The sequence below is a fragment of the Oncorhynchus masou genome, chromosome 32 (genome assembly GCF_036934945.1).
Source record: "Oncorhynchus masou masou isolate Uvic2021 chromosome 32, UVic_Omas_1.1, whole genome shotgun sequence".
Taxonomy (NCBI): domain Eukaryota; kingdom Metazoa; phylum Chordata; class Actinopteri; order Salmoniformes; family Salmonidae; genus Oncorhynchus; species Oncorhynchus masou.
In genome coordinates, this window is record NC_088243.1 from 77991453 (window position 1) to 78019415 (window position 27963).

At 45.3% G+C, this 27963-nt stretch overlaps 1 protein-coding gene across 4 annotated transcripts in view; it reads left to right on the forward strand.

The window, feature by feature from the left end:
- LOC135526642 (glutamate receptor 1-like) overlaps window positions 1-27963 on the forward strand; it is a 168638-nt gene that overhangs the window by 85352 nt on the left and 55323 nt on the right. For all 4 annotated transcript variants that reach the window (XM_064955155.1, XM_064955158.1, XM_064955156.1 and 1 more), the window contains exons 6-10: window positions 6575-6733; window positions 8210-8377; window positions 13643-13747; window positions 13973-14086; window positions 25161-25367. In XM_064955155.1, coding sequence (XP_064811227.1) covers window positions 6575-6733; window positions 8210-8377; window positions 13643-13747; window positions 13973-14086; window positions 25161-25367 — 753 coding nt within the window. The remainder of the gene's footprint in view (window positions 1-6574; window positions 6734-8209; window positions 8378-13642; window positions 13748-13972; window positions 14087-25160; window positions 25368-27963) is intronic.

Consider the following 27963-nt stretch of genomic DNA (forward strand, 5'->3'; position numbering starts at 1 on the left):
CCAGAAAAACACATGTCAAAAATGTTATAAATTGATTTGCATTTTAATGAGGGAAATAAGTATTTGACCCCTCTGCAAAACATGACTTAGTACTTGGTGGCAAAACCCTTGTTGGCAAAACCCTTGTTGGCAATCCCAGAGGTCAGACGTTTCTTGTAGTTGGCCACCAGGTTTGCACACATCTCAGGAGGGATTTTGTCCCACTCCGCTTTGCAGATCTTGTCCAAGTCACTAACGTTTCGAGGCTGACTTTTGGCAACTCAAACTTTCAGCTCCCTCCACAGAGACTGGCTAGGCCACTCCAGGACCTTAATTTGCTTCTTCTTGAGCCACTCCTTTGTTGCCTTGGCCGTGTATTTTGAGTCATTGTCATGCTGGAATACCCATCCACGACCCATTTTCAATGCCCTGGCTGAGTGAAGGAGGTTCTCACCCAAGGTTTGACGGTACATGGCCCCGTCCATCGTCCCTTTGATGCCGTGAAGTTGTCCTGTCCCCTTAGCAGAAAAACACCCCCAAAGGATAATGTTTCCACCTCCATGTTTGACAGTGGGGATGGTGTTCTTGGGGTCATAGGCAGCATTCCTCCTCCTCCAAACACAGCGAGTTGAGTTGATGCCAAGACCTCCATTTTGGTCTCATCTGACCACAGCACTTTCACCCAGTTGTCCTCTGATTCATTCATATGTTCATTGGCAAACTTCAGACGGGCATGTACAGTATAAGTGCTTTCTTGAGCAGGGGGACCTTGCAGGCGCTGCAGGATTTCAGTCCTTAACGGCGTAGTGTGTTACCAATTGTTTTCTTGGTGACTATGGTCCCAGCTGCCTTGAGATCCTCCCGTGTAGTTCTGGGCTGATTCCTCACCGTTGTCATGATCATTGCAGCTCCACGAGGTGAGATCTTGTATGGAGCCCCAGGCCGAGGGAGATTGACAGTTCTTTTGTGTTTCTTCCATTTGCGAATAATCGCACCAACTGTTGTCACCTTCTCACCAAGCTGCTTGACGATGGTCTTGTAGCCTTGGAGCTCTTGGTCTTGGCCATGGTGGAGAGTTTGGAATCTGATTGATTGATTGCTTCTGTGGACAGGTGTCTTTTATACAGGGAACAAACTGAGATTAGGAGCACTCCCTTTAAGAGTCTGCTCCTAATCTCAGCTCGTTACCTGTATAAAAGACACCTGATTGAGAGGTGGTCTTTCTGATTGAGAGGTGGTCAAATACTTAAAATGCAAATCAATTTATAACATTTTTGACATGCGTTTTTCTTGATTTTGTTGTTGTTATTCTGTCTCTCACTGTTCAAATAAACCTACCATTAAAATTATAGATGGATCATTTCTTTGTCAGTGGGCAAATGAACAAAATCAGCAGGGGATCAAATACTTTTTTTCCTCACTGTAGTCAGAGCTTTCCTTAATTTTGGGTCTGTCACAGTGGGCAGGTATATATATCTCTCTCTATATATCTCTTTCTCTCTATCTCTCTACTGTATCTATCTATATTTCTCTATATATATCTCTTTCTCTCTATCTCTCTACTGTATCTATCTATATTTCTCTCTATATATCTCTTTCTCTCTCTGTCTCTCTCTCTCTCGCTCTCTCTCTCCCCATCTCTTTCTCTCTCCCCATCTCCATATTTCTATCCTATGTGGATTCTACAGATGTTGTTCTGTGTAATTTGTCTGGTACATCCCAAGGTATTGCCTCGAGCTCTTAGTCTCACGACATTCATCCATTTTTCTCCAATGTCAAATTTTGAAGTTGTTGCAAATGTCAAATTTCATAAGGTTAAGTTATTAAGGTATTAACTACAAATATTTAGTATTAGGCATTAACTCCTAACGGTTAAGATATGGGTTAAGGCTTAGCATAGGCTTAAAAAAACCATTTTTATGGCTGAAATTGAACCAGAACCGTTATGCTAATGCCCATCCACCATCCACGTCCACAACACCAAAACTAAAACCTACTTGAAGCTAACAGCACTCACTGTTGCCCCTAGTATCCGGTTTCCACGTCATCACCCGACGTCCTCAGGCATGGATGGACGTCGTGTACTGACTTGTGTCACGGGTGACGTGGCTGGGTATTTCTCTAGAGGCAACATGATATTGAAACTGCAATAAGACATACAATATGGTCAAATGTGACTTCCTTTTGTTACAAAAAGACATTTTATCAAGACAAATGTGATTCTTCATGTTCTGAATCGTTCAGTGGGTTCTTTCGTTATATCTAAAGAGTATTATTTCGTAACATAATACATCCAATAATAATCAGTGAGCTCTGAGGATTTGACAAAAAGCTAAATTAACACGAGACAAATGAAATGTAAAATGATTAGAAAAGAAAATGCTTGCTCAGTGATTTGTTGACATTTCCCAGAGATACGCTTGTTTTTTTTAGAAATCTTTGAAAAATAACTGGAACTTCACGTTAATATGAATATGAAAAACGTATACTAATATATGAAAATGCTTCATGTCATGTTTCAAAATCAATATCTATCTTGCCTCTAGTGTTTTATGTCCTCGGTATTGGAGAAGAAAGATGGCGAGTTCAACGGTGAGCCTGTCAGTGAGCCTTAATTCTCACTCAGCATTCAGCCCAGCTGACAATTCTATTTCCTGATTGTTGAACACGTTTTCCTCTCTGGCCTCCAGTGATTAAGCCACCCTAATCTTGGCCAACCTACAAGGCTAAAACCTCCAATAACTTTTGAACGGATTATGATAGAGACATTGTTTTTTCCACACAATTAATATATTATTTTACCTATTGGTCAAAATGTGTATTTTTGATTGGACACCCCTACATACAACTGTAATTATTCATTCCAAGCACCAAATCCATTCCAGATTTCTCTGAAGGGATACAACAGATCTGTCTTGAAAAAAACATGAGATTTTGTAAAAACATATTCCACTGCATACATTTCTTCCCTCTTCAGCTACTAACTCTAGAGAGAGATACTAACATATATGCCCATCAAAATAATCCTCTACAAACTCTGTATCGACGTCTCTGCAGTCTACTGAGACAGACCATTCATACTGCTGGTAGAGCCTTCCAAAAGGAATGGAAGCCCCTACCTTGTTTGACTGACTGTGACTCTGTTGAAATGGGACGATACAGAATGCTGCAGAGCCCACACACACACACACACACACACACGCTCAGCCGCCAGCCACTGAGAGACAGACAGATAGACAGTAGAGGGTCAGTGAGTAAATGTGTGCAGGGTAATGTGCATTAGCTGTCTTTGTCCGCTGTGATCGTCCCAGGGCACCGCTCATACAACCTCCCCATAGACACTAAAACCAGCAGAAAATGGATATCAACAGAAAGCACGCTGTGTCCCAAATGGGACTCTATTCCCTTTATAGTGCTCTACTTTTCCCTGTTATAGTGCGCCATTTGGGATACACACATGGTAATAACTACATTAATATGCTGGCTCACTGCTGGGACTATCTCAATCTCTCTCTCATCTGGTCAATTTGTTAGATTGAAGTGTAAATTAGAAAGCTGTGAAAGCAATAAAGTTTGGTACAAAACCGCCTGCAATCTCCATAATGGCTCTATTAAAATTACTTTTCTGTGTTCTACCTTAGCACAGCTACCGTATGTGTGTGTGTGTGTGTGTGTGTGTGTGTGTGTGTGTGTGTGTGTGTGTGTGTGTGTGCGTGTGCGTGTGTGTGCGTGTGTGTGTGTGTGCGTGCGTGCGTGCGTGCGTGTGTGTGTGCCTGCTTGTCTGCATCTATGAGAGGAGGAGAGTGTGTGTGCCTGTCTCTGTGTGTGTATATGTCTCCATCTCTCAGTCTTTCTGTGTGTGTCGAGGAGGTCTATATCAAATGTTTCCACCTCCGTGTCCATGAGGAGCGGTTTCTATAGTAACCTGCTCAGCTCAGTGCACTGCATTAGCTAACACATGGAGCAGAAAAATACACACATCTCTCCTTCTCTTTTCTCTCATTCTCTCTGTCCTCTGGCCATTCAACTGAGACATATGGACACCTGGTTCGGCTGATACTTCAGGGAGAAGGAAGAGAGGAGAGAGGACAGTGGAGGAGAAGGGGAGGAAAAGAGAGGAGGAGAGGAGAGGGAGAAGGGGGGAGGAGATGAGAGGGAGAAGGGGTGCGAGGAGGGTGGAAAAGGAGAGAAGTGGGGGTGGAGGGAGCAGGGAGCAGGGCCCATTAGGCATAAGGGGGAGAGAAGGGGAAGAGGGAGGAAGAGAAGAGGAGAGAAAGAGAAGAAAGCTCTGATTGATGGCGTTAAGAACACCAAACCACAGAAAGTTTCATCAAAGGGCAGGCAGGGATCAATATAATAAGGGTTTCCTGTGGTTCTGGAACTTCTACCAGACAGACAGTGTCAGTCGGAGGCTGAAGGTCAGAGCAGTTGACAGCACCACTTTCACTACCAATCACAAATATCTGAGGTTGCAGAGTTTACTTGTTCAGTCCCCTGCTGTACATCAGTCATTCTGTGTCTCTGTGTGTGACTGCTTCTGTCTGTACATCAGTCCTTCTGTCTCTCTGTGTGTGACTACTTCTGTCTGTACATCAGTATTTCTGTCTCTCTGTGTGTGACTGCTTCTGTCTGTACATCAGTCATTCTGTCTATCTGTGTGTGACTGCTTCTGTCTGTACATCAGTCCTTCTGTCTCTCTGTGTGTGACTGCTTCTGTCTGTACATCAGTCCTTCTGTCTCTCTGTTTGTGACTACTTCTGTCTGTACATCAGTATTTCTGTCTCTCTGTGTGTGACTGCTTCTGTCTGTACATCAGTCTTTCTGTCTCTCTGTGGGTGACTGCTTCTGTCTGCATCTGATTCACCATGCAGACAGATTGATTACCTGCTGAGGGGGTGAATCTGCCTTCTGTCTCTCTCTACCTACTGGGTCAAAGCAGGACATACTGTTGTCTATGGGGATAGTATATGCGCAGGGTGTAGTGCTCTACACAGAGTTACCTTACAGGGTTACTGTACTTCTGTACATGGCTGACATGGACCAATCCCGGCGGAACTGTACGATTCTAAAATAGAACACTGAGATCACTAGTGTTCTAGAAACACACCCCTCCAAGTAGAGTCAGAGGGATTCTGTACCATGGAGCCCAGCAGCATTTCCAGAAGTGTGATTCCATTGTGTTCCACAGTGTTGAAGGGTTCCAGGGAAGTGGTTCCATTATACTTCACAGCACGGAGGTCCAGGATTAACACAACTCTATCAGGGATTAAACCTAGACCTCTCCCTCAACCCTACTGATCTTGTCTGTTTCATTCTCTACTCTCCTCCTCCTCCTCCCTCGTTACTTCTTTCCTTTCAGGCTGGGGCTGGGATAAGAGCTTGTTCTGAGGGATTTTCCATTTCCATTAAGAGATTGACCCTGGCATTTTCTCATTCTCTCCCTGCTTTAGTTTCAACCAGGAATTACAATGTAGCCACTGCACTGCTTTGGCCTTTGTACAGAACACTCTCTCATCACGTATACACTTAACTATTCTCCTTCTGTCTCTTGTGCTGCTTCTCTCTCTCTTTCTCTTTCTCTCTCTCTCTCTCTCTCTCTCTCTCTCTCTCTCTCTCTCTCTCTCTCTCTCTCTCTCTCTCTCTCTCTCTGTCTGTCTGTCTGTCTGTCTGTCTGTCTGTCTGTCTGTCTGTCTGTCTGTCTGTCTGTCTGTCTGTCTGTCTGTCTGTCTGTCTGTCTGTCTGTCTGTCTGTCTGTCTGTCTGTCTCTCTGTCTCTCTGTCTGTCTGTCTGTCTGTCTGTCTGTCTGTCTGTCTGTCTGACTGTCTCTCTCTCTCTCTCTTTCTCTCGCTCTCTCTCTCGCTCTCTCTCTCGCTCGCTCTCGCTCGCTCTCTCTCTCTTTCTCTCTCCCTTTCTATGGCCCTCCTTCTCCCTCCCTCCCTCTCCATCTATTTCTCTCTCTCCTTCTCTCTCACTCTTTCTCACACTCTCGCTGTAGCAAATAACTTACGCACCATAAATCTGATTGTGAATGAATCTTTCTGAATATTTATCCCTCACATTTAATATTGGAGTGATTTCTCTTTAAACATACAATTTCTGATCCCTGCAGTATTACTGTTACACCCAAGGTCACTTATTTTACAACTGAAGTGGTATAAGTAGTTAGTAGTCTATTAACAAAAACATACTGGCTGCCAGCTCTGTATCCCTCTATATTTCTATCACTGTGAGCTGTAGGACACCTATTTACCCAAATCTCCTGTTGAAAAAGTAGACTTCATATTTATTCATTTCATCCTAAAGACATTACTCTAAAAATGAAACTAGAGAAAGAAATTGATTCCTCAAAATGTTTAACTTGTTTTTCTGTCTGTCTGTCTGTCTGTCTGTCTGTCTGTCTGTCTGTCTGTCTGTCTGTCTGTCTGTCTGTCTGTCTGTCTGTCTGTCTGTCTGTCTGTGTCCACCCGTCTCTCCATCCTCTGTCTGTCTGTCTGTCTGTCTGTCTGTCTGTCTGTCTGTCTGTCTGTCTGTCTGTCTGTCTGTCTGTCCATCCTCTCTCTGTTTGTTTGTCCTCTCTTCATCTTCTTCCTATAAGGGTTTTCTGGACATTGATCTAACGGACCTGAGGAAAGGAGGGGCCAACATCACAGGCTTCCAGCTGGTCAACTACACAGAGCAGAACGTCAGCCGTACCATTCAGCAGTGGATGGAGTTTGAAAACAAAGATGCCAAATTCCCCAAGAGACGCCTGAAGGTCCTACACTCCACATACATACACACAGTAGTCTCTTTAAACTGACGGGTTCCAATGCTCCAGCTTAACACGTCTGTGCAAGTTCCGGCGTGAGTTGGGACAGAGAGTGCGAGTTGGAAATTGGAAGCGATTCTCTGGTCGCGTGACTGCCATGTCATGCCGCTTCTGTGTCTATTTCCGGCAGCGTTTTAAGCCCTGCTTCCCAAACTCGTGATTTGTTGAGAGTATGTCTGAAGAGGACCCTCCCTGGTAGATTCCCCCCCTTTGAAATGTCCAAGAAAATCCAACATTGTCCCCAGACCTTGTGCCATTGCCTATCTTACGTTGCTCCATGGTCTGGGAGCCTCGGAAGCACGTGCGCATGTACACACCTAAACGCACACACACACACACTTAAAGTTACACTTTGGGCCATCTCTGCTCTGATCTCTCTATAATGATTTCTACTCTGACCTCTCTATACTGATCTCTGCTCTGATCTCTCTATAATGATCTCTACTCTGACCTCTCTATACTGATCTCTGCTCTGATCTCTCTATAATGATCTCTACTCTGACCTCTCTATACTGATCTCTGCTTTGATCTCTCTATAATGATTTCTACTCTGACCTCTCTATACTGATCTCTGCTCTGATCTCTCTATAATGATCTCTGCTCTGATCTCTCTATACTGATCTCTGCTCTGATCTCTCTATAATGATCTCTACTCTGACCTCTCTATAATGATCTCTGCTTTGATCTCTCTATAATGATCTCTGCTCTGATCTCTCTATAATGATCTCTGCTCTGACCTCTCTATAATGGAGTCTGCTCTGATCGCTCTATAATGATCTCTGCTTTGATCTCTCTATAATGATCTCTGCTCTGATCTCTCTATAATGATCTCTGCTCTGACCTCTCTATAATGGAGTCTGCTCTGATCGCTCTATAATGATCTCTGCTCTGATCTCTCTATAATGGTCTCTGCTCTGATCTCTCTATAATGATCTCTGCTTTGCTTTCCACGTGAAGCTTTAGTATTTAGGACAATGTTACGGCAATGCGTTGTCCATCTCCAAACAGATCAGATTTTATATACATTGCTGTAGTTAGTAAACCAATGTTCTGTGTTGACAATCAAGAGAATCTTGTGTTTGATGTCATTTTAATGGTATAATGGTCTCTGCTCTGATCTCTCTATAATGGTCTCTGACTTACTTGCTTTCATCACCTTCCTCTTGAATTAGTTTTATCATGAACAAAACCCTTTCAATATGTGTTGTTTTAAGTGTAATGAGGACGTTTCTCTCTTTCTCTCTCTCACCGCTCCAGCCCCTCTCTCTCTCTCTCTCTCTCTCTCTCTCTCTCTGTCTCTGTCTCTGTCTCTGTCTCTGTCTCTGTCTCTGTCTCTGTCTCTCTCTCTCTCTCTCTCTCTCTCTCTCTCTCTCTCTCTCTCTCTCTGTCTCTGTCTCTGTCTCTTGCTTTCTCTGTCTGTAGTACACCGGAGCGTTGACATATGATGGGGTGAAGGTGATGTCTACAGCATTCCAGAACCTTCGGAAACAGAGGATAGACATCTCTCGCCGTGGCAACGCAGGCGAATGCCTTGCCAACCCGCCGGCTCCATGGGGCCAAGGCATAGATATACAGAGAGCCCTGCAACAGGTACACCCACACACACACTACTCTGCTGGTAGAAAGGAGGGATACTCCCACTCACTCTTACACACACGCACACAAACAAACACACACACACACACACACACAACAACATACACAGACAAGCTCCTGAGTGGCACGTTGGCTAACCCATCCTGAGTCAGGCCCTGCTGAACAAATTAGATCTGTATTCTGTCACCTAACGTTCCCATTGAGTCACCTATGAGCTTCCTGGATGGAATGTGTTATCACGTCAGGTAAACAAAACCTGCCTGTGATCATCATAGAATAGGACATCAACAATGGAGTTTCATAATGCAACATTCTGAGATGGGGATGAAATCAAGTATTACAGACAGGGTGACAGAGCAGCCAGGTCACTCAAGATTCAAGTCAACCCATGTCCTTAAACATTTCCTTAGTTAAGGGCATCCTTTTAAGGTAGTTTGCAAGCATGTACAGAAGAAAGAGTCTCTGGGTACCATGGACATGACCTTATTCACATTTATTTTGGGAGATAAAGCTTCTACTTTCAAGACAGGATAATCACATTGATTCAGAAGATAATAAAACCTGTTTCTATTACTTCCTAGCACGTCAGGCTGACTTACAGAGGAGGTAGCTCGCTCCCCAGCAGGCTTTTCAGCCATGGATTCTGCACCTCCCATTGTTTAGCTAAGTAGCTAACTAGATGGTGGATGTTTTCCTCTTCAAACTGGGGCAGATGAAAGCAATGCTCACCTCCACAAATGCTGTTGACATTGATGTCCATGCTGAATGAGGCACATAAGGGTTAAGGGACCTCATGGGCACACTTAAGTTTTTCACTTAAATTAAGGGGGTAATTCACCTTAAAATGTGTTGTCAAATCAAATCAAATGGTATTTGTCACATGCACCAAATACAACAGGTACAACATTTCACCTTACAGTGAAATGCTTACTTGCAAGCCCTTAATCAAAAATGCAGTGTTAAGAAAATACCTAAAAAAATAAAGAAATAAAAGTAACAAATAATTAAAGAGCAGCAGTGAAATAACAATAGCGAGGCTATATACAGGGAGGGGGTACTGGTACAGAGTCAACGTGAGGAGGCTATATACAGGGAGGGGGTACTGGTACAGAGTCAACGTGAGGAGGCTATATACAGGGAGGGGGTACTGGTACAGAGTCAACGTGAGGAGGCTATATACAGGGAGGGGTACTGGTACAGAGTCAACGTGAGGAGGCTATATACAGGGAGGGGGTACTGGTACAGAGTCAACGTGAGGAGGCTATATACAGGGAGGGGTACTGGTACAGAGTCAACGTGAGGAGGCTATATACAGGGAGGGGGTACTGGTACAGAGTCAACGTGAGGAGGCTATATACAGGGAGGGGGTACTGGTACAGAGTCAACGTGAGGAGGCTATATACAGGGAGGGGGTGCTGGTACAGAGTCAACGTGAGGAGGCTATACACAGGGAGGGGGTACTGGTACAGAGTCAACGTGAGGAGGCTATATACAGGGAGGGGGTACTGGTACAGAGTCAACGTGAGGAGGCTATATACAGGGAGGGGTACTGGTACAGAGTCAACGTGAGGAGGCTATATACAGGGAGGGGGTACTGGTACAGAGTCAACGTGAGGAGGCTATATACAGGGAGGGGTACTGGTACAGAGTCAACGTGAGGAGGCTATATACAGGGAGGGGTACTGGTACAGAGTCAACGTGAGGAGGCTATATACAGGGAGGGGTACTGGTACAGAGTCAACGTGAGGAGGCTATATACAGGGAGGGGGTGCTGGTACAGAGTCAACGTGAGGAGGCTATACACAGGGAGGGGGTACTGGTACAGAGTCAACGTGAGGAGGCTATATACAGGGAGGGGGTACTGGTACAGAGTCAACGTGAGGAGGCTATATACAGGGAGGGGTACTGGTACAGAGTCAACGTGAGGAGGCTATATACAGGGAGGGGGTACTGGTACAGAGTCAACGTGAGGAGGCTATACACAGGGAGGGGGTGCTGGTACAGAGTCAATGTGAGGAGGCTATATACAGGGAGGGGGTACTGGTACAGAGTCAACGTGAGGAGGCTATATACAGGGAGGGGGTACTGGTACAGAGTCAACGTGAGGAGGCTATATACAGGGAGAGGGGGTACTGGTACAGAGTCAACGTGAGGAGGCTATATACAGGGAGGGGGTACTGGTACAGAGTCAACGTGAGGAGGCTATATACAGGGAGGGGGTACTGGTACAGAGTCAACGTGAGGAGGCTATATACAGGGAGGGGGTACTGGTACAGAGTCAACGTGAGGAGGCTATATACAGGGAGGGGGTACTGGTACAGAGTCAACGTGAGGAGGCTATATACAGGGAGGGGGTACTGGTACAGAGTCAACGTGAGGAGGCTATATACAGGGAGGGGGTACTGGTACAGAGTCAACGTGAGGAGGCTATATACAGGGAGGGGTACTGGTACAGAGTCAACGTGAGGAGGCTATATACAGGGAGGGGTACTGGTACAGAGTCAACGTGAGGAGGCTATATACAGGGAGGGGGTACTGGTACAGAGTCAACGTGAGGAGGCTATATACAGGGAGGGGTACTGGTACAGAGTCAACGTGAGGAGGCTATATACAGGGAGGGGGTACTGGTACAGAGTCAACGTGAGGAGGCTATATACAGGGAGGGGTACTGGTACAGAGTCAACGTGAGGAGGCTATATACAGGGAGAGGGGGTACTGGTACAGAGTCAACGTGAGGAGGCTATATACAGGGAGGGGGTACTGGTACAGAGTCAACGTGAGGAGGCTATATACAGGGAGGGGGTACTGGTACAGAGTCAACGTGAGGAGGCTATATACAGGGAGGGGGTACTGGTACAGAGTCAACGTGAGGAGGCTATATACAGGGAGGGGGTACTGGTACAGAGTCAACGTGAGGAGGCTATATACAGGGAGGGGGTACTGGTACAGAGTCAACGTGAGGAGGCTATATACAGGGAGGGGGTACTGGTACAGAGTCAACGTGAGGAGGCTATATACAGGGAGGGGGTACTGGTACAGAGTCAACGTGAGGAGGCTATATACAGGGAGGGGGTACTGGTACAGAGTCAACGTGAGGAGGCTATATACAGGGAGGGGTACTGGTACAGAGTCAATGTGGAGGCTATATACAGGGAGGGGGTACTGGTACAGAGTCAATGTGGAGGCTATATACAGGGAGGGGGTACTGGTACAGAGTCAATGTGGAGGCTATATACAGGGAGGGGGTACTGGTACAGAGTCAATGTGAGGAGGCTATATACAGGGAGGGGTACTGGTACAGAGTCAACGTGAGGAGGCTATATACAGGGAGGGGGTACTGGTACAGAGTCAACGTGAGGAGGCTATATACAGGGAGGGGGTACTGGTACAGAGTCAACGTGAGGAGGCTATATACAGGGAGGGGGTACCGGTACAGAGTCAACGTGAGGAGGCTATACACAGGGAGGGGATACCGGTACAGAGTCAACGTGAGGAGGCTATATACAGGGAGGGGGTACTGGTACAGAGTCAACGTGAGGAGGCTATATACAGGGAGGGGGTACTGGTACAGAGTCAATGTGGAGGCTATATACAGGGAGGGGGTACTGGTACAGAGTCAACGTGAGGAGGCTATATACAGGGAGGGGGTACTGGTACAGAGTCAACGTGCAACTGACTTAAAGTTAAGGATGCGTTAAAGGAAACTTTTAGAGAAAAGATGAGGGGAAATTCACTTAAGATGTATTATGCAACCATGCCCAGAATCTGAAGTCAAATTGGTCAAAACGAAATGACCTTAGAGAGAGAGAGAAACAGAAAAGAGATGGCTCAATAGGTTTTCAGACAACCTGAATAAATAAATGTTGCTATGTGATTATTAGTAATTGCCCTAGACGTGTCTGCAGCCGACTGTGCTGTGAACTGGATTGATGATCAATATCTGCAAGCAGTAGGGGGCTGGTTTCTGATACTGACGATGCTACTAATTGGATGTAGTCATTTAGATGTTATTGTATATTTCAGTTGGGCCGTTGACTTAAGCTTTTTAACAGACAGATCCTCTCTGAGTGTCACACGGGTCTCTCTGGTGTAGCTCTGTGGAACTGTAGTCTTAGTGATGCACACACACGGACACACACACACAAACACACACACATACACATACAGACACGGACACACAAACACACCTGCACACCCTCTTGTGCGCACACACATTCATCCACCTGCCTGAACACACACACACTCGGACACACGCACACACACACACACGCGCGCGCGCACGGACACACAGGCACACACACACAGTGTCTCCGCGGCTATGTCTAGCTGTCATCTGGTCCGAGTGAATGCAGACATCTGCCTGAGGGCAGAGAGGAGTTTGATGTTCCGCTCGCTCAATTAAACCCATCATTCTGCCAACACTAACATGCTGCACTGAACACACACTACACATAAACTTAAATTCATTGGGGGCTCGACAAGGTGTTGAAAGCTTTCCACAGGGATGCTGGCTCGTGTTGACTCCAATGCTTCCTTTAGTTGACTGGATGTCCTTTGGGTGGTAGACCATTCTTGATACACACAGGAAACTATTAAGCGTGAGAAACCCAGCAGCTTTGCAGTTCTTGACACAAACCGATGTGCCTGGCACCTACTACCATACCCCATTCAAAGGCACTTAAATATTTTGTTTTGTCCATTCAGAGGCTGACACAAACACAATCCATGTCTCAATTTATCAAGGCTTAAAAACCCTTCTTTAACCTGTCTCCTCCCCTTCATTTACACTGATTGAAGTGAATTTAACAGGTGACATCAACAAGGGACCATAGCTTTCACCTGGATCCACCTGGTCAGTCTGTAATGGCAAGAGAAGGTTTACCTAATGTGTTGTACAATCAGTGTACACACACGCACACACACACACACACACACACACACACACACACACACACACACACACACACACACACACACACACACACACACACACACACACACACACACACACGCACACACACACACACGCACACACGCACAAACAACAAAATACACACACATAACACACAGACACACATGCTCCAATGAACATCCAGACAAGGCTGTTGAAGAAACAGAACTCCAGATGATGTTTCCTGTCAACGAGGCTAATAGAAGACTACTTTATTATGGGTCCTACACCTAAAGACCTAGATGGTAACTGCTTCCTGTCTCTGTGGTATCGATGCTCTATTGATTCTGTCCCTCCCCGTGTGTTAGGTGCGTATCCATGGCCTGACAGGTCATATCCAGTTCAATGAGAAAGGACGCAGGACCAACTTCACGGTCAGTGTCATGGAGCTAGCCCCCTCTGGACCTAAGAAGGTGGGTCATGAAATCTGTAGGATCTTATAGAATCGTATAGGATCTAATGGGATCTAATGGGACCTTATAGGATCTTATTTGATGTCAAGTGTGAGGACTCATGTCCAGTAGTGTTTCATTGCAGTCTCATATTATATCAGTACAGTACAGTATCAGATCAAATCAAGGTTTCCTTCATGGCCCGTCAGTTTTATCACTTGTCTGTTTATCTTGCATGTGTATCAGGTGGGTTACTGGAACGAGGACGAGAAGTATGTGAGCACAGCCACCTTTATGAGAGGAAGCAATGACAGCAGCTACGGCCTACAGAACAGGACCTACATAGTTACCACCATCCTGGTCAGTGTGTGTGTGTGTGTGTGTGTGCGTGTGTGTGTGTGTGTGTGTGCGTGTGTGTGTGTTCGTGCGTGCGTGCGTGTGTGTGTGCGTGTGTGTGTATGTATGTGTGTGTGTGTGTGTGTGTGTGCGTGCGTGCGTGCATGTGTGTGTTCGTGCGTGCGTGCGTGCGTGCGTGCGTGCGTGCGTGCGTGGGTGTGTGTGTGTGTGTGTGTGTGCGTGCGTGCGTGCGTGTGTGTGTGTGTGCCATGTTTTCCGTTGGCGCCGGACAGTTGACCGGCATCATTTTCATTTTGAAGACGTTAGAATAACAGTCCACATTTTCTTTTCCTCAACCAAAAAGATGAGGAACGAACAGCAAAAGCACTAGCCCATGTCAATCTACAATCCCCATAGTAGAGAGGTTGACCTATTCTATTGTTCAGCTTGTCGAGTCAGTTAAGATCAAATTCTTATTTACAATGACAGCCTACCGGGGAACAGTGGGTTAACTGCCTTGTTCAGGAGCAGAACGACAGACTTTTACCTTGTCAGCTCAGGGATTCAATCCAGCAATCTTTGGGTTATTGACCCAACGTTCTAACCACTAGGCTACTTGCCGCCCCAAATAGATCAGAACGTTTGGCTTAAAATGTTGATCAACTATTATTTCTTCACATTGTAGGTGCAGCGAATGTTCGTTCCTTACTGCAATTAGCTGGAAAACACTGTTGTGAAAGAGATTAAATTATCAGTTATAAATGTAGAAAGGGGGGCGCTCTAAGCTGCATCAACTAGCATGGGTTGCTAATATGACTCAGATTGTGCCTTTGGATACTGGACAATGAAATAAAGTTTATATAAAATAAATGTCTCCACGGATATGGTCTGATTTTGGCTAGGATACTCTGAAGCAAGTCATAATATGAGTCTTAACCTCATAATATGTAGTAAATGTTCAGGTTTCCAACAATTAAGTATATGTTTTCAAAATGCATACTGCCTACAGCTCATTGCAAAGTGGTGTGAGATGTGCTGGTGAAGCCTGTGCATTTGCTGTTTGAGATGCTGTAGCAGCAGCTCCCGTGCTGTCTGACAGATTTTCTGCTCAAAGCCTCTGTGTCTGTATGTCGTGAGCGTGTGATAAATAAGATACATAACGAATATACACACGTGCCAATTAAATTCCACTAAATGATGCTAATTAACCTATAGACTGATAAGCAGGACCAGTCAAATGTATTTACGCCGACTGGTATTTCCAACAATGAATAGGCATGCTAAAAAACATTATTTTGCAATGGGATTTTTCTATTCTTCTGCCCGACAATTGACCTTTGGCATTTAAATTATTTGTCTTTTCCACTTTTTTGTTACGGCCATAGGCCGGTGTGTGAAGTCCTGGTGTGTGTGTGTGTGTGTGTGTGTTAGCCTATAGCCTGTTATCATGTTAGCCTGTTAGCCTATAGCCTGTTATCCTATAGCCTGTTATCCTGTTAGCATATAGACTGTTATCCTGTTAGCCTGTTAGCCTATAGCCTGTTATCCTGTTAACCTGTTAGCATATAGCTTGTTAGCCTGTTAGCCTATAGCCTGTTTCGTATTTCCATCTCATTGCAGACTCACAGAGACTTTACTCAGTATTGATGTAATGTGAGAATGTGTTCTCCTCCCTGCTGCTTCCTTCACTTCCCCAGGCCCTTTGATGTCTCCTGCCCACAGAAAGGACCTCTAGCTGGGGGTTGTGGGAGATGGGTGGTATGGAGGACAGGCTCCAGGGCCTCTAGCTTCGGGTAGTGGGAGGTGGCAGGTGGGTGGTATGGGGGATATGAGAAGGGAGCTGGTTTAAGGTTTGTTCCAGGGAGAAGGGAGCTGGTCTAAGGTTTGTTCCAGGGAGAAGGGAGCTGGGCTAAGGTTTGTTCCAGGGAGAAGGGAGCTGGGCTAAGATTTGTTCCAGGGAGAAGGGAGCTGGTCTAAGGTTTGTTCTGTCAGGATTTGGCCAGGGTTGTTCCGGATTTGGTCAGTAGATGCCCCCATTGTGCTTTTTGTCCCTATGTTTTTCCCTTGATCCCCATTATTATTTGCACCTGTGTCTCGTTTCCCCTGATTGTATTTAAACCCTTTGTTTCCCTCAGTTCTGTGCTCTGTGTTTGTATGTTAGCACCCTGCCCTAGTGTTCTGTGTGCTCTTGTCGATTCCGGGTGACGTTCTTGTGGTATTCTGTTTTTTGTTTTTGTTTATTTTTGGTGAGTTTCTTTTGAGGTCTTTTTGTGTTTTACCTACCACCTTTTGGATTTGCCATTTTTTGTATTTTAGGATTTTTTCTTTATTAAATACACCGTCTTAAGTACTGCTGTGTCTGCCTCATCTTCTGGGTTCTGCTGTCTATTCGTGGCTCAGTTGGTTAAGTGACTGTTTCTCACTCCGGAGACCCAGGTTCGAAACCGGGTCCTGACATGTTCCAGGGAGAAGGGAGCTGGGCTAAGATTTGTTCCAGGGAGAAGGGAGCTGGGCTAAGGTTTGTTCCAGGGAGAAGGGAGCTGGTTTTAGGTTTGTTCCAGGGAGAAGGGAGCTGGTCTAAGGTTTGTTCCAGGAAGAAGGGAGCTGGGCTAAGATTCGTTCCAGGGAGAAGGGAGCTGGGCTAAGATTTGTTCCAGGGACAAGAGAGCTGGTCTAAGGTTTGTTCCACGGAGAAGGGAGCTGGGCTAAGGTTTGTTCCAGGAAGATGCTTTCAGCATGTTAGGAAGGAAGGAAAGAAGAAAAAGGGTCCATGGAAGGAAGAACAGGTGCATTTCTTAAACATTTGTCCAACGCCATGGTGTTCTGTGTGTGTGTGTGTGTGTGTGTGTTGGTACGCCGCCTGAGTGGCAGCCGGTGTCTATTGACCTATTATAGGTCAGTGAGAGAGTGAGTCCTAGTGGACCTGCTATCTGTGTGTGTGTGCGTGAGTGGGTGTGTGTGTGTGATGTGTGTATGTGGAATGTGTGTGTGTGTGTGTATGTGTGTGTTGGCCCGTCAAACTGCTCTGAAACTGACCTTTCCCTCCACTCCCTCCCTGGGGTCCTGTCGCTCTGCCAGAGGACCTAGAGGCTCTGTGTGTAGCGATGATTACCTTCCCCTGATCCGTAACCAGCAAGGGGACAGTTATTACTGTAACACACAGAGGAAAACTGGCCTGTACAGCAGCTGATAAAATATGGAATAAGGATTTGTGCGCTCAGCGCAGTCTGAGCTTAAATCTCTACTGCAGCTTGAAACGACTTGTGGGTATTGGCTCTCCTCCACTACTTCCTCCAGTGTACCATTAACCGTGAAGAAACCTGGTGGAAACGTTATGCTGACGTATTGAAATTCCCACAGGAGAACGTGGTGTCCTTAACACTCTCTTAACTATTTGAGAACATTCCCAATGTCAAACCAGTTGAGAAAGCTCCTAGAACACAAGCAAAATTGTTATTAGATGTAACCATGTTTGAACTTTCAGGAAAGGTTCTGTTAACGTAATGAAATTCAAAGAAAATAATTTATTTTGTCAAGTTCCTTAAACTATCCTGCACCATTCCCAGAACGTTGTGGAAAGGTTGTATGCAAAATAACTATTGGAAAACCACACTTTCACCAAGCTCTAATAAACATATGGTTATTAGAATGTTATGTGTTAGCTGTGTTTGTTCAATACGGGTTTGCCAGAAATGTCCTGGTATGGAGCAGGAGAGAGAGAGAGAGAGAGAGACACACAGACAAAGAGATTGGGAGAGGGAGAGAGACACACACAAAGAGAGACGGAGAGAGAGAGAAAAGGAGTGAGTACAGGGCCTCAGGTGTCATGTCAGTTGTAATCTTGCCAGGATGTCCAATATCTCTGAAAAGGTCCAATTGGTTGTCTGGCTGGTAGAACAGGAATAGGATAACCTCTCAGAACAGAGGTGGGCTGGCAGTGATTGCCTTGCCTGCTCTACACACACACACACACACACACACACACACACACACACACACACACACACACACACACACACACACACACACACACACACACACACACACACACACACACACACACACACACACACACACACACACACACACACACACACACACACACACACACACACAGTGCGTGGGCCACTAATAAACCTGTCAGTGTCAGGTTCACCAGGTGTCTTTGTGATGTCCACATAATGAACCCCCAGGCTCACCGACAGGCGGCACCTCCATAATGATCAAATATAATGATCTTTCTGGGTTGAATAATACTCCATGGTTGTGGAAGGGCCATACAGTCTAATTATATGTAATCATGAAATAGCTAATTGTGTAACTGGCTAACTGTAGGTCTACTCCATGGTAGTGATAATATAATGATTTATAAAGATCAATTGTCTAATGATCTTTCTTGGTTTAATCGTAGGCCTATTAGCAATTATTATTCCACCGTGCTTGTGGCTTAATGATCAAACATGAACCATCCTATTGAAATACCTCCCCAGGAGAGATCCTCAATAGAACAAGGCTTTAGTTGCTCCATTCTATTCCATTTCTGTGTTTAGCTGCTACTTTGTAAATTCTCCTGAATAATATAATATATGAAGCATACATCACATCTATGGTCTCATCTTGAGAAAAGTGGTGATAAACTTTATGAGCTGGTAACATTTTTTGTCTGACCTCCCCAGGGCTGTGTATGAATATTACATTATTCCAAAGTCCCTCTTTGCAAATATGACAGCTACTTATGTATGTTCTGGTACACGCTCCTATTAAATCCATCCAATATTGATCTTCGATGTGCCAATATTTTCACGGTATTGTAAACCAAATGAATCATTTCCCTTCTCTGAAAGGCTTATGGATCCGATGATAAAGACCCTGGTTGCCAGGTGTTATTTTCTATAGTTTAATCTGTCTCAGTAGCAGCTGCATAAACGTTTGTGGCACAACAGGTTACATCTCCATCACTTCTCTGTCACTAACACATACATCTTTCACGTGATGTGAAGGGTCTTTTCTGAATAAAAAATCCCTAACAGAAAATCTCAATCTTATACATACAGTGCCTTCGGAAAGTATTCAAACCCCTTGACTTTTTTCACATTTTGTTACGTTACAGCCTTTCTCTAAAATTAAATATTTTTTTCCTCACCAATCTACACACAATACCCCAAATGACAAAGCAAAATCAGGTTTGCAAAAATATTTGCTAAAAAACAGAAATATTGAATTCATGTAATTTACGTAATATACGTATTCAAATGCTTTACTCAATACTTTGTTGATGCACCTTTGGCACCGATTACAGTGCTGATTCTTCTTCAAGCTTAGCACACCTGTATTTGGGGAATTTCTCCCATTCTTCTCTGCAGATCCTCTCAAGCTCTGTCAGGTTGGACGGGGAGCGTTGCTGCACAGCTATTTTTAAGTCTCTCCAGAAATGTTAGATCGGGTTCAAGTCCGGGCTCTGGCTGGGTCACTCAAGGACATTCAGAGACTTGTCCCGAAGCCACTCCTGCTTTGTCTGGGCTGTGTGCTTAGGGTCGTTGTCTTTTTGAAAGGTGAACCTTCGCCCTAGTCTGAGGACCTGAGCGCTCTGGAGCAGGTTTTCATCAAGTATCTCTCTGTGCCTCCCGGGTGGTGCAGTCTAAGGCACTGCATCTCAATGCTAGCTGTGCCACCAGAGACTCTGGGTTCGAGCCCAGGCTCTGTCGGAGCCGGCCATGACCGGGAGGCCCATGGGGCGGCACGCAATTGGCCCAGCGTCGTTAGGGAGGGTTTGGCCGGCAGGGATATCCTTGTCTCATTGCGCGCTAGTGACTCCTGAGGCGGGCTGGACGCAGTGCACGCTGACCAGGTCGCCAGGTGTATGGTGTTTCCTCCAGGTTGGATGGGCATTGTGTTAAGAAGCAGTGCGGCTTGGTTGGGTTTTGGAGGACGCATGGCTCTCGACCTTCACCTCTCCCGAGTCCGTACGGGAGTTGCAGCAATGAGACAAGACTGTAACTACTACCAATTGGATACCACGAAATTGGGGAGAAAAAAAACAGGGTAAAAAAACTAGTCTGACTCGTCTCCTAGTCTCTGCCGCTGATAAACATCCCCACAGCATGATGCTGCCACCACCATGATTCACTGTAAGGATGGTGCGAGGTTTCCTCCAGACGTGACGCCAGGCATTCAGGCCAAAGAGCTGAATCTTGGTTTCATCAGACCAGATAATCTTGTTTTTTCTCATGGTCTGAGAGTCTTTAGGTGCCTTTTGGCAAACTCCAAGTTGGCTGTCATGTGCCTTTTACTGAGTGCTGCAGAGATGGTTGTCCTTCTGGAAGGTTCTCCCATCTCCAGAGAGGAACTGTAGAGCTCTGTCAGAGTGACCATTGGGTTCTTGGTCACCTTTCTGATGGTGGCCAGCTCTTCGAAGAGTCTTGGTGGTTCCGAACATCTTCCATATAAGAATGATGGAGGCCACTGTGTTCTTGGGGACCTTTCATGCGGCAGACATACAAACAGAGAACACAGGTATAAGTACAAAGGGGATAATGGGGAAGATAGGCGACACCTGGAGGGGGGTAGAGACAATCACATAGACAAGTGAAACAGATCAGGGTGTGACAAATCCTGTCTGTAGGTTACCAGGAATGCACTACATTAGATCATGTTCCACATCATCATACTCCCTGGTACTAACCTGTATCAATCCGTCCTATATTTAAGCAATAAGGCCTGAGGGGGTGTGGTATATGGCCAATATACCACGGCTCAGGGCTGTTCTAAACATGATGCAAGGTGGATTGCTTGGATACAGACCTTAGCTGTGGTATAGTGGCCATATACCACAAACCCCTGAGGTGCCATATTATAACCTGGTTACCAACGTACTTAGTAGGGCTGACCCCAATTAGTTAACTGGTCGATTGTTTGGTGCACGTATTTGGTGCACATATTTGGTGCACGTAGTTTGTTGTCGAGCAGTCACAATATATATTTAAAAAATGTTATTGCACACGAGACACCTGTCTTATTCGCGCCCATCTCAGTGAACTAATCCATTGCGGAGGCTGAGACTGATCCATTGCTGAGACTGATCCATTGCTGAGACTGATCCATTGCTGAGACTGATCCATTGCTGAGACTGATCCATTGCTGAGACTGATCCATTGCGGAGGCTGAGACTGATCCATTGCTGAGGCTGAGACTGATCCATTGCGGAGGCTGAGACTGATCCATTGCGGAGGCTGAGACTGATCCATTGCGGAGGCTGAGACTGATCCATTGCTGAGACTGATCCATTGCTGAGGCTGAGACTGATCCATTGCTGAGGCTGAGACTGATCCATTGCTGAGACTGATCCATTGCTGAGACTGATCCATTGCTAAGACTGATCCATTGCTGAGACTGATCCATTGCTGAGACTGATCCATTGCTGAGGCTGAGACTGATCCATTGCGGAGGCTGAGACTGATCCATAGCGGAGGCTGAGACTGATCCATTGCTGAGACTGATCCATTGCGGAGGCTGAGACTGATCCATAGTGGAGGCTGAGACTGATCCATTGAGGAGGCTGAGACTGATCCATTGCTGAGACTGATCCATAGTGGAGGCTGAGACTGATCCATAGTGGAGGCTGAGACTGATCCATTGCGGAGGCTGAGACTGATCCATTGCTGAGACTGATCCATTGCTGAGACTGATCCATTGCTGAGACTGATCCATTGCTGAGGCTGAGACTGATCCATTGCGGAGGCTGAGACTGATCCATTGCGGAGGCTGAGACTGATCCATTGCGGAGGCTGAGACTGATCCATTGCGGAGGCTGAGACTGATCCATTGCTGAGACTGATCCATTGCTGAGGCTGAGACTGATCCATTGCTGAGGCTGAGACTGATCCATTGCTGAGGCTGAGACTGATCCATTGCTGAGGCTGAGACTGATCCATTGCTGAGACTGATCCATTGCTGAGACTGATCCATTGCTGAGACTGATCCATTGCTGAGACTGATCCATTGCTGAGACTGATCCATTGCTGAGGCTGAGACTAATCCATTGCTGAGACTGATCCATAGCGGAGGCTGAGACTGATCCATTGCGGAGGCTGAGACTGATCCATAGTGGAGGCTGAGACTGATCCATAGTGGAGGCTGAGACTGATCCATTGCGGAGGCTGAGACTGATCCATAGTGGAGGCTGAGACTGATCCATTGCGGAGGCTGAGACTGATCCATTGTGGAGGCTGAGCCTAATCCATTGCTGAGACTGATCCATTGCGGAGGCTGAGACTGATCCATTGCGGAGGCTGAGACTGATCCATTGCGGAGGCTGAGACTGATCCATTGCGGAGGCTGAGACTGATCCATTGCGGAGGCTGAGACTGATCCATTGCGGAGGCTGAGACTGATCCATTGCGGAGGCTGAGACTGATCCATTGCGGAGGCTGAGCCTGATCCATTGCGGAGGCTGAGCCTGATCCATTGCGGAGGCTGAGCCTGATCCATTGCGGAGGCTGAGACTGATCCATTGCTGAGACTGAGACTGATCCATTGCTGAGGCTGAGACTGATCCATTGCTGAGGCTGAGACTGATCCATTGCGGAGGCTGAGACTGATCCATTGCGGAGTCTGAGACTGATCCATTGCTGAGGCTGAGACTGATCCATTGCTGAGACTGATCCATTGCGGAGGCTGAGACTGATCCATTGCGGAGGCTGAGACTGATCCATTGCGGAGTCTGAGACTGATCCATTGCTGAGGCTGAGACTGATCCATTGCTGAGACTGATCCATTGCGGAGGCTGAGACTGATCCATTGCGGAGGCTGAGACTGATCCATTGCTGAGGCTGAGACTGATCCATTGCTGAGACTGATCCATTGCGGAGGCTGAGACTGATCCATTGCTGAGGCTGAGACTGATCCATTGCGGAGGCTGAGACTGATCCATTGCGGAGGCTGAGACTGATCCATTGCTGAGACTGATCCATTGCGGAGGCTGAGACTGATCCATTGCTGAGACTGATCCATTGCGGAGGCTGAGACTGATCCATTGCTGAGACTGATCCATTGCGGAGGCTGAGACTGATCCATTGCGGAGGCTGAGACTGATCCATTGCGGAGGCTGAGACTGATCCATTGCGGAGGCTGAGACTGATCCACTGCGGAGGCTGAGACTGATCCATAGCGGAGGCTGAGACTGATCCATAGTGGAGGCCGCGGGGATGACACAGTCCAAGAAGAAAGGGAGTGTGGCTGCACAATGCACATCTCTCTCCAGAATGCACTCTCTCCTGCTAATTTGTGCACATTCATTGTTTCATAACTTCAATGTGTGAATTGTTTGCCTTGATTGTTAGTGTCCATCAATTCCCCATTACATATCACCAGTAGTAGCCTACATTTACTATTCATTCCTGCCTGTCAGAGGGGACACGTTGTTTGCAGAGCCCACAACCTATGCTACATTTGTGAGAAACAAGTTTGTTTTATTTCATTCCATTTAAGTTTTTTCAATTTCGTCATTGTCTTTTATTTGGAGCGCTTCTGTCAATGTTGTGTGAGGATACACACCTGATTACACACCTGATTACGAATTAGACCTATAGGCTACCTGGCCTGTATGCAAATGTAGGCATATAAATGTGCCCATTTGGGGAACTGATAGTAACTGATAGATTGGCTTAACGCACCACCACTAATGAGCTGTGGAGCTTCTCAATGTCATGTTTTCTTCACCTCAAACAGCGAGCAAACAACCTCTGTTCCATCCACTGAGAATGACAATAGTTCCTCAATGTATTTGAAAATCTTTCCAGCTCTTTCCCTTTCGATAACCACTCAGCGTGAAAGGGAAAATGTCATGCTCTGATCCAGTGGAATAAAATAGGTCTACCTGATGAGCTCTTATTCCTTGCGTAAAATAGCCTCCAGCTGTATCTGTCCCGACCTCACTGGAGCAGGTAACTGAGGGCCCTGAATATTTGACATAATGTTGCAAGTTCGCTAAAGCAAGCCTTGGGTGGGTCCAAGTTGATACAGTGTTTGAATTTCGGTGCAGACAAGCCATGCATAGTGAATGTGATTTATAGTATATTTATTTTTATCAGTATATTTTCTACCTGCAGGCTGCAATGTTTTTATTTGTTGGCTTTATTGATTTATCTAGGCAATTGTTACATATAAGTTACTTTTTAGGTTTGTATCATTTTTTATTTCGATTTGGATAGAATTTTGATTAACCACATGACAATGATTTTGAGATACGAGGCGTTATTATAAATTAAAAGAAACTGTCCCACGTAAACGTGCATATGAAAACCATAACTGGCATGCAGATCGGTAGAAAGGGTAAGATAAATTTGCGATGCACAACGTCAGGAGAGTAATGGCAGAATCTGCGAAAGCCAGCAGGGGCGGAAGGAGGATGGTCGGTCAGGTTTTTTCCTCTTCTGGTTATCTTGATCTCTGCTTCCCTCTTGAGTAATGTGTGTCTTATTTCATCAAACAGACAAGCATATATTTGATTTTATTAAAACACAAAGGGTGTGTCTATATATGGAAAAATGTTTAAACATTTTGACCAATCACTTTCAGTAAACCAATATTTGATTTAAGTCGGGGACAGCCCTAGTATTTAGAGCAGTAAAAAAGTGTTTGTCATACTACTGGTACTATACATGGTCTGATATACCACAGCTTTTAGCCAATCAGCATTCAGGGCTCGAACCACCCCGTTTATAATTACCTTTAATGTGGTGGCAGGTTGCCTAGTGGTTAGAGCCTTGGGCCAGTTACCAAAAGGTTGCTAGATCAAATCCCCGAGCTGACAAGGTAAACATCTGTCGTTCTGCCCCTGAACAAGGCAGAACAAGACAGAACAAGGCAGAACTGTTCCTAGGCCGTCATTGTAAATAAGAATGTGTTCTTAACTGAATTGCGTAGTTAAATAAAAATATTGGAACTCTATCCAGGCTTGAGTTCAATTCCATTTTAAGTTGAGTCAATTCAGAAAATAAACCCAATTCCCCCCCAAAAAACTATTCAGTGTACTCCCGAAATTGGAATTTCAATGGAATTGACCCCAGCCCTGAGTGCTACTGCCCTCCTTCTCCTACAGGAATCCCCATACGTGATGCTGAAGAAGAACCATGATCAGCTGTCAGGGAACGATAAGTACGAGGGTTACATCGTGGAGCTAGCGGCTGAAATCGCCAAGCACGTTGGATACCACTACAAACTGAAGGTGGTCTCAGATGGGAAATATGGAGCCAGAGACTCCGAGACCAAGATGTGGAACGGCATGGTTGGAGAGCTGGTGTATGGGGTGAGTGCTCATAAGGTGGTTATTAGCGCTTATAAGAGGGTTCGTAAGTGCTCATAACATTTATGGAAGTGGTTAACATTCATATTGGTCACATTCTATTTTTATGACGATGACACCGCACAATTTGTCTTTCTGACACTATAATGTTCTCTGATACCATCTGCAAAACATGGTAGTCCTTTTTAAATAAATTATGTTTGTTTTTTCACAGGAAATTAGTTTCCAACAATCAACAATTTATATAGCTTAGGAAACAGTGGACATACTCTCACACCCTCTCTCAATTCAATTCAATTCAAGGGGCTTTATTGGCATGGGAAACATATGTTCACATTGCCAAAGCAAGTGAGGTAGATAATATACAAGTGAAATAAACAATACAAATGAAGAGTAAACATTACATGCACAGAAGTTTCAAAACAAAGACATTACAAATGTCATATATATATATATATATATATATATATATATATATATATATACAGTGTTGTGACAATGTGCAAATGGTTACGGTATACAAGGGAAAATAAATAAGCATAAATATGGGTTGTATTTACAATGGTGTGTGTTCTTCACTGGTTGCCCTTTTCTTGTGGTAACAGGTCACAAATATTGCTGCTGTGATGGCACACTGTGGCATTTCACCCAGTAGATATGGGAGTTTATCAAAATTGGGTTTGTTTTCGAATTCTTTGTGGATCTGTGTAATCCGAGGAAAATATGTATCTCTAATATGGTCATACGTTGGACAGGAGGTTAGGAAGTGCAGCTCAGTTTCCACCTCATTTTGTGGGCAGTGTGCACATAGCCTGTCTTCTCTTGAGAGCCAGGTCTGTCTACGGCAGTCTTTCTCAATAGCAAGGCTGTGCTCACTAAGTCTGTACATAGTCAAAGCTCTCCTTAAATTTGGGTAAGTCATAGTGGTCAGATATTCTGCCACTGTGTACTCTCTGTTTAGGGCCAAATCTCTCTCTCTCTCACTCCACTTTCTCTTTCTCTCTACATCTCTCTCTCTCTCTCAATTCAATTAAATTAAATTCAAGGGGCTTTATTGGCATGGGAAACATTCTCTCTCTCTCTCCTCTCTCTATCCCTGGTAGAGAGAGAAGGTGACGGGGAGGTTACGTTTATTTACCGTAACTGAAGAACAACTGGAAATGTTCTGTCTCATCTCTGCACCTGCAATCTGCCCACAGAGACATACAATTTCCATAGGAAAAGGATTTGTAACAAAGAGGACCCATTTCACACCATGGCACTGATCTCTGCTGTTAAAGGGGTCTTTGTGATGCTATGGGAGATAGGTGTGGGTGTGAGGGGAGAAGAACAGGCCTTTGTGATGCTATGGAGAGATAGATGGGTGTGGGTGTGACGGGAGGAGAACGGGGTCTACAGGGGATCAAGGTCAGAATTTGAGTGTTTCCTGATTAGTTAAAACCTCTAGTGACTCCCCATCCCGCATGTGGGAGCGTAATCATCGACCGACACTAATTAGCATAACGCAACGGACATAAATATCCCTAGAAAATATTCCTATTCATGAAAATCACAAATTAAATATATTGAGACACAGCTTAGCCTTTTGTTAATCACCCTGTCATCTCAGATTTTCAAAATATGCTTTACAGCTAAAGCTAGACAAGCATTTGTGTAAGTTTATCGATAGCCTAGCATAGCATTTTGTCCAGCTAGCAGCAGGTAACTTGGTCATGGAAATCAGAAAAGCAATCAAATGAAATCGTTTATCTTTGATGAGCTTCGGATGTTTTTACTCACGAGACTCCCAGTTAGATATCATATGTTCCTTTTTTCCAAAAATATTATTTTTGTAGGCGAAATAGCTCCGTTTGTTATTCTCGTTTGGCTGAGAAATCGCCTGGAAATTGCAGTCACGAAAACTGCGAAAAATATTCCAAATTAGCTCCATAATATCGACAGAAACATGGCAAACGTTGTTTATAATCAATCCTCAAGGTGTTTTTCAAATATCTATTCGATAATATATCCATCGGGACAATTAGTTTTTCAGTAGGACCAATGGCTACCTCTGTATTTTACGCGAGAATCTCTCTGGGAGCATCAGGTGACCACTTGCGCAATGTATCCGCCTGTCAGGACCCGGTTACGAACCTGGGTCTCCGGAGTGAGAAACAGTCACTTAACCAACTGAGCCACGAATAGTCAGCAGAACCCAGAAGATGAGGCAGACACAGCAGTACTTAAGACGGTGTATTTAATAAAGTAAAAAGGAGAAGTCCTTCAATACAAAAATGGCAAATCCAAAAGGTGGTAGGAATAGCACAAAAAAGCCTCAAGAGATACTCAAAAACAAAAACAGAATTCCACAAGAGCATCCACCGGAATCGACAAGAATACACAGAACACTAGGGCTGGGTGCTAACATACAAACACAGAGCACAGAACTGAGGGAAACTAAGGGTTTACATACAATCAGGGGAAAACGAGGCACAGGTGCAAATAATAATGGGGAACAAGGGAAAAAACATAAGGTCAAAAAGCACAATGGGGGCATCTAGTGACCAAAACCCGGAACAACCCTGGCCAAATCCTGACAGAATCCCCGCCCTAGGAACGG